The sequence below is a fragment of the Xiphophorus maculatus genome, chromosome 9, assembly GCF_002775205.1.
Source record: "Xiphophorus maculatus strain JP 163 A chromosome 9, X_maculatus-5.0-male, whole genome shotgun sequence".
Lineage (NCBI taxonomy): Eukaryota > Metazoa > Chordata > Actinopteri > Cyprinodontiformes > Poeciliidae > Xiphophorus > Xiphophorus maculatus.
In genome coordinates this window covers 13134480-13146515 of record NC_036451.1, presented here as the reverse complement: position 1 = coordinate 13146515, position 12036 = coordinate 13134480, and the positions used below count along the sequence as shown (strand labels likewise).

The window sequence follows — 12036 nt, the reverse complement described above, 5'->3', positions numbered from 1 at the left end:
TGAATAAGAATTGAGCACTTAAAAATAGTGAGGATAGAACAAGTATTTTGAAAACTGCTTCCATGTTGCATTTCCTAAATGTGAAAATTACTATAAGTAGGTCAAATCTTTACTTTAAAAATGGAGATTAGAAGCGGGTCATAAAATGTGGTTCATTTAAAAAAATAAAGTCTTGATCATCCTTAAAGAACTATAAATAACGTAGCATAAGTTAATGAAACATCTCTGTTTCAAATATTTCCTTTCTGGATGGAGCCAAATGCATCCAAGTTCATATGGAAATAGAGCTGTTACTGACTATGAAACAGTGTAATGAGTTATATAAGGTTGTGATGCATTTGATATCTACCAATAATAAGAAAAATACACACAAAGGAAATTGGATTACACATCTTTCACTCTGAATTGCATGTGTAGCTGTGAAAGGGAACAATGCGTATGATTGCTGGTGTATCAGCAGTAAATATGAAGAGAGCTGAGAAAAAAAATTCACATAATTTCCCAGGAGCTGTGTCCTTGTAAAGTGTGTTCAGTACACATCCATGTCTTAGAAAACAAAACCTAATAGCTAGATTATGTTATTTACTGCTGCCGCGAACATTTCACTCTCTGACAGTGCCAGTGCTTGGATTAATATGGACAGAGGCAAGGCAGTGCACTCCACTTATACCCACGCAACTGCAAACATGTACACATTTATATACAGCACTACAGACAAAATAACACCAAAGTCAAGGAAACAGACTCAGCAGCTGTCAGACTACATTTTTTTTATCTCCGTCTAGTTTTCTGTAACTATACGTGCCTCAAATTTCAAGCATTAACTCAAAGTGTGCCAAGCAGACTAAAAATGTAATGCAGTGCATGATGGAGGTTGGTCACTCAGGCACAGATGTGAAAATAATACCTCAGACTCAGGCACACATCTGAGGGGCTGGAAAATGCATATGCATGTTTGCACACACCAGTATAGCTGTGCAGAACAAAAAAACCCACACAAATCCACATATGCACAGATTAGAGAAACACAGACTCCCAGAGACACAATAATCAGACTGTGTGAAATAAATCTCCTCAAAGGCGTGTGTCAGGCAGTGATGGGGGACCATTGTGATGTCTGAGTAATAATTCTTTTAATACGCCTTGTTTCACAGTCTGACTGTAATCAAACAAGAGACTGGATCCCCTTGGCTATAAGGCTCAGTGTAACCATAATCACTACCTCTCTCTCCCTCGCTCTGCTTTTATGTAAAGCAACGCTTTATGACGTTTTAAATCATAATCCCAGGTTTGCTGGTGCTTGAATGCTTGTATGTTGTCAGTGGATATCATTTAACAGCACTCTGTACAGCAGTTTAACTTCAGCCATTGACGCATTTCAAGGGGAGAGATTACAAGCAGCTTGAGCTTTTGATAAAACATCATGTTTCAGGTGTGTTCAGGGAAGCAGTGTGAAATGGCCTTTCTCATCTGGCGCTACCTATTGTCCATAATGTTTTACGCTGGAGATGAACCAAAGATTATATTTCAGGTCATGGGCTGAGGTTAAGTACTGAAAAGCCTTCAGTTGCATGTAAGCAAGGGCTGGTATGAAGGTCTAACTTTGTGCACAGATAACAGATAACGAAAATAATGTACTGCCATATTGACAAAACGATATAAAACTAAATCTAACTGCTTTTCCAACTAGTTTTAAAAGACTCTCATTAGAATGATGGGTGGCAATACTTAAGTGACCAGACTAAACATTTAATGTCAGTGTTTTTAGCTGCCTCCTCTATACAGATGAAGTAAACTTGGCTTAGTTGACCACTTCCTCTTTCCTTTCATTAAAAGGACTTTAAATCAGAAACAGGGAAAAAAAAGTGGTTTTGAAACTGTAACTGTTTAAAAACGAGATATGAATTGACGCCGGTCACCAGCTGATGCCAGACAGCAAACTGAATGGTTACCACTATGTGGTTTATAGTCTGTGGTAATGTCACAAATCAATTGTAACACATAATCTGACTGAATCAAAATAAGTAAATGGAGGATATAAAGCTAAACAGAAGTCATGATAATTGTACTTTAAGATCTGTAACATCTTGAAAACAAACTTCAGTTTACATGCTCACAGAGTTCCTTTACATTTTTAAAAATCTGGAAAAAGCATGAACCAACCAAAGTACAGCACCTTTGGTAGACAAGGCCATAACAAAGTTGAGTCCTGTGAGCTCCTACACCATTATGCCATTATGACAACAGGTGACAAGTTTTAAAAGCATCTTATTCTCTGCTGTCTGTTTTGTTTTCAGTTTGAGAATTTCCACTGTGTTATTTTTTTGTCTGCTTGTTTTAAAGAGCTTGGTTAATAATAATAATAAAAAAAAACATTTGCTGGTAATTTCTGGTAAAGTTTTGTGTAAAGGTGTTAAATACTGACTATAAATCTGGAAAAAATGAGTTAAGTAAAACTTGTCAGCATCTCAGCAAATTGAGCAGAAATTCCAAAACTTATGGACAACTTTGTTCAGTAGGACAACACTCAGCACAAAAATGTGTTTTGGGACCAAATGTGCTGCTACTCCTCCCTGTTAGCTAATTGGCTGCTGAGGCTCAACTAGCTGCTGGTTACCTGGGTTTCCTCAGCCAATCATTATTCAGAATTGGCCTATAATTAAAGTCCGTCAAGTTGGACCAATTGTACCCTTTGGCAATTTATTCACAAACACACCGTGTCTGTGAGGAGGTCTTAAACTTTTCGCTATGTCAGCCTATTTGTTATTTTGTAAAACTTTCGTAAGTTTGTGTTCTGCCTTAATGTTCTTGAATTGTTGTTTATCTGATTTTCCTTGTAGGAAACAACTGTCATTTTTGGGGTTGTGCAGCACATTTTTTACTGTTTATGAGAATGAGAAGGAGTTCAGATTGATTTTTATTTTTTTCCTCTTGCTAGTCAGGATGTTAATTATATAGGTGCCTTTGTTAAATAAGGTATTATTAGATTAGATCCTTCATTTGATGAATTGTGCATCACACTCCTTACTTTCTCTTTCAGTTTTGTTTGAACTTTAGCAAAAAATAAACAGGGAAAATGCAAAGTTTGTCTTCTTGTTTTGCCTATCTAGATTTATGTTAAGCTATTACTGCACAATATTAAGAAAACATGACTATCAGTGTTATTGCTCAATATTAGAATGGCAGTATAAACAGCAATTAACCCACATTCACTTCAGCACTCTTTTTCCATCACCACAGTGCCCTCAGCACTCTTACACAGTTTTAGCGTCACCAGGATTAATACTAGAAGTGAGCATAAAAGACAGTGCCAAGGCAGAGTCAAGCAGATTGTTACAGCACAAAAATTTTTTGAATGTACGACCCCCCTAAAATATTATAGCCCACCAAATATTTCCATGTTGCACAAATTGATATTGCTTTGATGACCGTGATACATTGTGCAGTCATTTGTTAGACTATTTTCCCCAAGACAAGCTTGACGGTGTAACAATTAGCAAACACAGAAAATCTAGAATTAATGATAATACAAAATGACAATAAAATGTTGTCAAACATTATAATATATAGCAAAATGACTGACTAGGTTTGTTGGCTTGTGCAGTCAATTACGATTAATGGCATTCTGACAGTAGATTAGGTCAAGGAGTAAGAATTTGCACTCAATTTGGAAGCTAAAGAGATTCTCCTTATAAGAATTACTGAGTCAATCTAAAATGCTTCCCTTTAAGGAAAGGGGAAAGCAGAAAAATCATTGTCTTTCCAGTTTTGAAAAAAATAAATCCTTGCAAGACATAAAGCTGCTGAAGCACTTGAAACATTATTTCTGAACGTCAAAAGTATGCAGTGTGATCCCTGATCTTCATGTGCGTGATGAGCATCCTTGTCCTGTTTTTGTATTTATAGTTTCCCAGCAGGCAGAGTCCTGGATTTACTTAAATCCAGTCATTTAGAATGAACCGCTCCCACCAGGCTTTATTTGAGTAGTCTAGCCATGGTCTTACCCTGAATTCAGGAGAAATAGAAATTTGTATGTTTTACTCATGGCCATGTCTTATAGCAGATCATAGAGGCACAAAGATCAAAGCGAGACAGAGAAAAAATAACTGTTCCGACAAATAAATAGAAAGTAAACGAAAACTAAAATCTGATCACAGTGGCGAGACGATGGCAGAGGGAAATAATAGATGGAAGCAGACAGAGAGAAACCATAGCATGAAAAATAAGACAGGAGGACAGGCAAACAAAAACAAAAAGGGTGATTTTCCACATCGATAACCTCTCCTTTCACACCGCTGTGTCCACTTGGGCAGCTGACGGGAGCTTAGGGAGAAGGAGGGATTGTTGCTCAGGCAAACAAACAAATTGGCCGTTTTTAACACGTCCTGGACCCTGGCGTCGTACAACTGGTGACTGTGTCATAGAAACAAGTCATTGCCATTTTCCCTGAACACATAAAATGGCTGTAAAAGCTAGATGTTGAATTTGATTTTACAAAACACATGAAAATGGTTTTCACCCAGTGGTGTGTAGACTAAGGCTATGAAGCCATGTGTTTCAGAATTGCCAATTACTTTTCTTGAAAGAAAAAACGATTGGCAACAGATGGATCTATAAACTATGAGTTAAAAAACAACAACAAATGAATTAAGAAATTAAGTGCTTTCCATTTTGGCCATTGTTGTAATAGTTATTTTTGAAAACTGAGCATAATGACACTAACATACAACTAGAACTACAACAACCATATCTTAACAACAGTTTCTATGTAGATGACTCTTTCTTAACATGCCCTATCGGCTTCTTATTAAAGAGTTGGTTGTTCATTTCACTCTCAACTACTGGAATCTGTGGAAAGTGGTTATCATGAAAGACAGTAACACAACAAAACTTACACCGTCTGAACTAACCACTGGAAAACCAATTAAAGTTACTGTAGAAGACATCCTATTTTTGGGATAAGCACACACGTGAGATTATTGTGATAGGCCTAAATGAAGCACTAAAATTACACTCGCTGAAAGACTGCATGGCTGCCATGACAACAGGCATTGGCGTTCATGTCAATGCGCTCCTAAATAACAACTGTGCAAAGGTATATTGTTATCCATGTCTGCAGCTGCTATTTGTGCTCCACTCTTTGATCCGTGATAACACTGCTAGCTTTTGTGTCCCCTTAAAGTGTCACTGACACAATAAAACCACTTGCAGGAGACTATAAATGCAGTGTTGATGTGTCTGTCTGTTGTAACTGGGTCAAACCTCAGCACTAACTTTTGACGTAATCAGGGTAAGTCAAACCGTAAACAAATAAGGTTGAGTACGAAGAAGCGGAGAACATTGTGAACGATTTCACCAAAGAGTTGAGCAGTTTCAAAGAAATGGAAGTGAGAAAGGATGAAATGGCTGAAGTGTATGGAATGGAGATACAGGCTTTGAAGGGGCAAAAAGTTTGGAACCTGCATAGAATCTGAAAAATCTGTGTACACTTATGTTTATGTTTGTCCCAATTTCAAATGGCTGAAAGTGGCTGCTTTACTTTAAAATTTCCATCTATCTGACTGACTTTCCTTATTGCTGCTCTAAATATTTGCATGCGTAAGTTAACCTCGATGGAAGCACCAAAGAAGACAGGAATAAATCATTGTGCAGCTTATTAGAGACCTGTGTATTCATCAGACTGTATGAGGTAAGCTCTCTTGGGTGACTGCTAATGCATACAAGTCACACACAGTTATACCAGCTGAGCATTTTTGCATTGTAAAGCATTTTCCATACATTGAAAATACAGGGCATCTTTTTGCCCACATGCAGAACTGTAAAGTTAATTGCCAAGTCATGCCAGTGACATTCTTAAAATCTCCTATAGCTCAGGGTTCATTTGAAGTTGCAGCAAAGTTCAAAAGTGTACCCATATGTACTGATGTTTTAACAGTTAGCATTTGTGTGGGTCTTAATTGCAGCATAACTGTATATTGGCGATTTTGCTACAAGAAAAAGAAAAAAAAGGTTTTGCAGCCTCTTCTGTGTCCCAGTAAAAAGCTAGTAAAATTTTTGTATGTGTGTTTGGTTAAAAACTGCTTTAATATTCTTTTATATGTGACATCAGAATAGACTTTCTTTTCAATAGTTTTCCTGGGGATACCTGATTTAAAGTCAGTTGTAATATTCAATGTCAGACTATTTTCTTTTATGAGTTCCGATATGCAAAGAAGAAAACTTGCAGTTAAATGAGCAGATTACGGGGCTGCTGCTTCAAGCCGAGAGTGAGACTTGCTGACCCATTTAATGTCTACTTCAAGTGAAGCCGCGTTTTGGATGTGACCCCATCTATTCCTCCATAATCCTACAAGAGATGATCTTGTCTCTAGGCGGGCAAAATTATCAGAGGTGACAAGAACTCAACTGTCGTATCACACAGTGCTTAAGCATCACTTTGAGGTTTGGCTTTAAATGTCAAGCCAAGTCAAAAGGGTTAGATGTTTGTGCACTTGAGAAATATTGGGGCAGTGTAAGTAGAAGCTGCATGGCAAATTCTGCGTCAGCTGTTTTTCTCCAAAGAATGCCCCAATAAGTTACCCTCTGTGCATGCTGCAAAATTATTTTTTGACGATAAATCTAATTCTTGCATATATAACAGCTCTTCTACATCTTGAAAAAAAGCACACTTATTTGACTTGCTAAGGTTTGAGTGAGTCCTGGGATCATCCCAGCAGTTATAATTTTGAAGTAAGGTACATACTGCATAGACAGTCATGTATGCAATCTACTAAGATGAGTTCAAAAATCATAAATTAATATTTAAAATGTTTTGGATTACATTTTAGATCATGTAGATTTCACTTCAATTTGTTTTCAAAGTTATGCACTCTTTTTACCCCAAATTGCTCAAACACATTGTGCTTTTTGATAGCTTGTTTTAGCGCCAAGTGAGGCAGTCAAACGAGCATCAAGATATTAAAGAGAGGGCGTCCAGTGACAGCAAGAAAAAAAGTGCCATCATTTATGTGTCAACATCAGCCATGTGGGAGGACAAGTTTATTGACAACTTGATGATCATCCTGGACCATTCTGGCTCACTCTCATCGACTTCAGCTCAACATACATTAGTCAGCAGCAGGGCCAGACTCAGGTCTCATTTGTCAAGAAGAGAGAGCAAAGTCCTTGTTGACATTAAAATAAAAATGTGTACCCCAAGGAGCACATATGCTGTATCAGCTAAAGTTTGCAAAGCTTCCAAGCATACTTAACAGCAAGAGAAGATGGGGTTATTACAATGGCTGGCCAGTCTAACTCTGTGTTTAAGTGAGTTTCCCCACTTTGCAGACAAATAACTGAACTGCTTAAAACACATGATTCTGGTGACAGGGATCTGCGTCAGTTCAACAACAAATCAATCAATTGAGCATAAAGCCTGCTTGACATAGCTCAATCCTTATCAGCGAGGCTTTAGAATCTTTCTTAACTTCTCCCGGATTATTTCACAGCCAGTAAACAATAAATTTGTTCCAAAACATGCAATGCAATATGAATCTATTTCGAAATTTTCTTCACACTACAACCACAAACTTTAAGCACCACATGATTATGAAGTGGGTGGAAAAAGATAGATGTTTTCAATTTCATTAAAAAAATATATACAGTATATTTGAAAAGTTTGGCAGGTATACTGTATGTACCCTGACCTCCCCAGGTGAAGATCAATGTTTTCCAGAACCGGCTTTTGCTACAGTTATACCAACAAATCTCTTGGCCATCTGTCTACAAGCTTTAAAGATCTACATGTTTGCATATTTTTATTTGCAAGATAGCTCAAGTACAGTTAGATGTGCTGGAGATTGTCTATGAATGGCAATTTCCAGGTCTTACCATAAACCTCTGTCTAAGTTTGAAGACTTTTGTGAACTTCAGTGGGCTTTCCTTTACTATTTAGCTCAAAGGATGTTTCCATTATTCTTGACCAGATTTCATGTCCCCACTGAGGAAAAGAAACATCATAGCTGCCACAATGAAAATAGTGTTTTCAGAGTGATGTGTAGTGTAGTTTTTTTTGCAGAGCGTCAACAATTTTTTTTTCACTCAACAGTTAATGTGTTCATAAGCAATACAATATGATTCAATGAAGTCTATTTCTGTAATGTGACAAAATATATAAGAATGATATGAACACTTTCCCAAAGCACTGTAAACTGATTATTATATGGTAAAAAGGTTAGTGATGTTCAAGGTTTACTTCCAGAAACCTTGAAGCACACCATAAATTTTCTAGCATAAGTATGTAGAACAGTTGCTTATTCATAATCTAAAATAAGGGTATACATTTTTATCACATTATCCTTATAAAATTATTTAATATTACTTGTAAAATGCAAATAGTGAATTCAGTTCCGTCATATTTGCTGTGGAGGAACATCAAACATTCAAAGGAGGAATAATAACAATTCTAGCTGTGGCAGTGGATTCCTGGCATATTACTTATTACTTCTTTGAAAACTGGACTTTATTCTTTGTCACAGTAAAGCCTGCCTCTTACTGGCTATACTGAAGCTGTTCCACTGACTGAACCCAATTTAGCAGCCTTAGCCTACAACCTATCACTACCAAAGTGGATGAGCAAACATATTAATAAATATCGAGCTCCCTGATAATCTGTGGAAAAGTTGCTTGACCTCTGTGGCTCATCACTGAATGTGTTGGGTATTTCTTGGGCTTAAGATTCTGGGTGAGAAGGGGATTAGGATAATTTATGTTATTATATTCTCAGTGCAAGGGCTATCACAGGTCTGGGCTAGCCACTTCTCTGCTCTTGACAACTAAATTAAAAACATGTGCAGCTGATGTGACCCTGGATGATTGATCATTCTCCCTCGTGTCTAACATCTCTTTCCTAGCCGGAACCTTAAATCCTTACACTCCTGTCTCAGAGGGTGAGATGTGTTTTCCTCTTTTTAATGGCCAACGGAGATTTGGAATTTCAGCATTACTCGGGGAAGGATCTCACCTTGCCCTCGGCCAGACTTTACACCTGCCCTGGTATGCATGTTTCCAGAGTTGCAGACATACTGTAGCTCAGCTTCTACCTGTCTCACTCGCTCTTAAAAATGGACATGCTAGCAGTGGTCCCCCGAGCTGTAGCATCTGGTGCTCTGGGAATGCAGGGATGGTAAACCTCCAAATCCCCTGGATGCTGATCCTCCATGATAAGGTAACTTGCTTCAAGGTGTTGTTTATCACTTCAGACAGCCTCAAGATGCTTTCCTACTTAGAGCTTTCCTGAACATATCTTTGACATATAGGGTTCTAAATTAAAAATCAGTCAGTTATGGCACCTAATAATACATATGGAATACCAAAGGTTCATCAAATGCACTTGTTAGAAATTTAAACTTTTCTGCAATCATGTTTACATATACTGTCTGTAGAAGATGTGTATGTGAGGCTAGTTCTTACCATGTGCTGGGTCAGGCGGGCCAAACTCCAGGTTGTACCTCAGGACGTAAAAGTTATCCCACACATAGAGCTGGTTATCTCTGGGATTATAATCCACAGCTGCAATGTACTGGTACTGATTGGGAAAGTGGATATCAACAAATTCCCCATGATTCTGTTTGGTGTTATAAATGTAATCTATCAGACTTTTGCTGACCTCGCTTTCATTGTCTTCATAGGTGGAGCGCACAACGTACAATACTCCACAAACCATGAAGGCATTGGAGGCTGAGCGCTTATCATACGCAGTTTCCCATGTAGCCTCAAACCGAAGTGTGTACGGGTTCAATTGACTGATAACCATCATGCCATTGTTCTGCTCAGTGGCGTAGATCACCCAAAGCCCGTTCTCGTCTACCGCCAGGTCGATGTCTGTTTTGCCTCCCCACTTGTAGGGGGACGTGTCGTGGTAGTTGGCGTTATTGATAATGGCCTCGCCACTTTTGATGCGAGTCCTCAGGTCAAACTTCACAATATTGCGCGTGCGCTCCTTGTTGAAAAACACGGCCCCGTCGTAGACCACAAATCCAGTCCCGTCCACCCGGTGAGGCAGCTTGTAGGTGATGGTCTGCCGGGCGTTTTGGACGTCATCCAGGGAGGAATATTCGATTAATGTGTCTGTCCTATATGGAGTCCAAGGCATGAAGTAGATTTTGTCGCCAGCTTGAAGAGGGTCTTTGCACCAGGCCCCAGCTTGTTGCTCCACCTCAAACCGAAAGGAAGGGTCACCGACAGCTTTCAGAGTCCCAGGACAAAGAAAAACTAGCAATGGGAGAAGAGTAAAATGAGAAACAGGTACAGGTTAAAAGTTGAAACATGAAACTAGGATTTATAATCACAACATGTTCTCTGGCATCAATTTCTTTTACATAATTTCTAATAAAAGTATGAACAAATCTTTATGGGCATTATGCACAATTACTATAACAATTTTAGTCATGTGCACAAAAAGAAAACAAAATTAAAAAGTTATCAAGCAAATTATTAAATTGTAATGTAAAGTTTGAAACATTAAAGGCTGGCCTCAAATATTTACTGCTGACTAGAACATAGAAAGGGAAGGGGGTCGAGTAGAAACATAATCTAATAAAAAACTGGTCCTGTAAACAACAACACAACTAAAGAAAACTAAACAAAAGAAGTCACTTGGCAATAGATGGTAGAGGTTATGACAGAGCAGGAGTCAGCCGAGTCTGCAAAAGTGTGTGTGAGTTGGCGTGTACTTGGACTGTCCTCGAGTACACCACCCCATTACACCAGAAATGTTTGTCTTTACAAAGTGGTGCAGATATCACAATCATTACATTTTAAGATACTTTAACTAAGGGTTTGTTGAGGTGTTTTGGTTGTTGCTTCGAGGTATAAGAGGCATAAGAATCAACAGACAAAAGAGAAGCAAGTGGTCAAGATGAAAGTAATGTTGGAGGAAGAGTGAGAAGGGGGAGCTTGGAGAAAAAGGGGAGAGTAGAATGCAATAGCTTGAAAAGGGGCCCAAAAAACACTGTTACCATAGCATGCTATGGGAAGGGGTTTGGAAGCCAGGCAATATGAGATTCTGCTGAGTAGCAAAAGCACACAGGGAGAATGAGAAGAGGATGTCCCTAAGGACTGCAGCCAATACACCCCCATTTACATCTTTTGGGCTGCATGTGTGCCATTTCTTTTATGGCCAGCTTCACTACTTCCCTTACAGCTCTTCTCTGGCCATTAACATTACAGCTGGAGAAAGGGGGGAAGGGGCGGGGAATTCTGAAAGGAAACATCTGCAATGTGTTTGTAGAGGCCACCATGAGAAAATAGGTAATTTACAACCAGATGCCACAAAACAAGGAGCTAGGGTTTTGATCATGTCTGTTATTTACCTTTTTGCTCCACTTCTATTTTAAGCGTTGGAAGAGAGAATGAAAGGGGTGCAAGGGGAAAAAAGAGATTAATATGAATTAACTGTCATTGCTATGATTACATATGCAGCAACATGTTATGAGACATGGAAATAGATGGGTACACCTATTAGAAGCAGGAAAGTTGTGAGAAAGATGGCACACAGCTGTCAAAGTCCTGTTGTAAAAAAAGAGGTTAGACTCTCACAAACAAAAATGGTCTGATCACAATTGCTGTGTTTGTGAACAGTTGTCAGATTGGTTTATTGTGGTGGATGGATTTTAACAAAACTAGACTCAATGTATTAGTTTTGTGCTGTCCTTGATGTCAACTTCCATTTTGCTTCTACATATAACATAATATATTTCAGTAAAACTACTCAAGAGAAACAGTGCTGAACACAACAAAAGCTGTCTCTTTTTCAGCACGAAAAAGGGCAAAAGCAAACTTCATTGGTTTGCACCAATGAATACAACAGATTTTCAAGGTAAGTTGTTGGAAGGCCAAACTGAAGTAGAACCGTACTTTGGTTCCTTTAATCCACCCACCACCACAAACCACAAAAAGTAGTTCTTTTTTATTAAGTTGTTTTTCTTGTACAAAGACGGGTGACAAATCAAAGTAAAAAATAAATAAATAACAGACCAACTGACTGAAGCAACATAC

General features: G+C 38.4%; 1 protein-coding gene across 39 annotated transcripts in view; it reads right to left on the bottom strand.

Annotated features, from left to right (window-relative positions):
• The window catches only part of adgrl2 (adhesion G protein-coupled receptor L2), a 125103-nt gene that overhangs the window by 45111 nt on the left and 67956 nt on the right, over positions 1 to 12036 (bottom strand). For 33 of the 39 annotated variants that reach the window (XM_023339602.1, XM_023339601.1, XM_023339611.1 and 30 more), the window contains 2 exons: positions 11352 to 11366; positions 9451 to 10251 (listed from right to left, as the gene is read on the bottom strand). In XM_023339602.1, the coding sequence (XP_023195370.1) occupies positions 9451 to 10251; positions 11352 to 11366 (816 nt within the window). The remainder of the gene's footprint in view (positions 1 to 9450; positions 10252 to 11351; positions 11367 to 12036) is intronic. The other 6 variants (XM_014469333.2, XM_023339609.1, XM_023339604.1 and 3 more) reach the window with 1 other exon arrangement.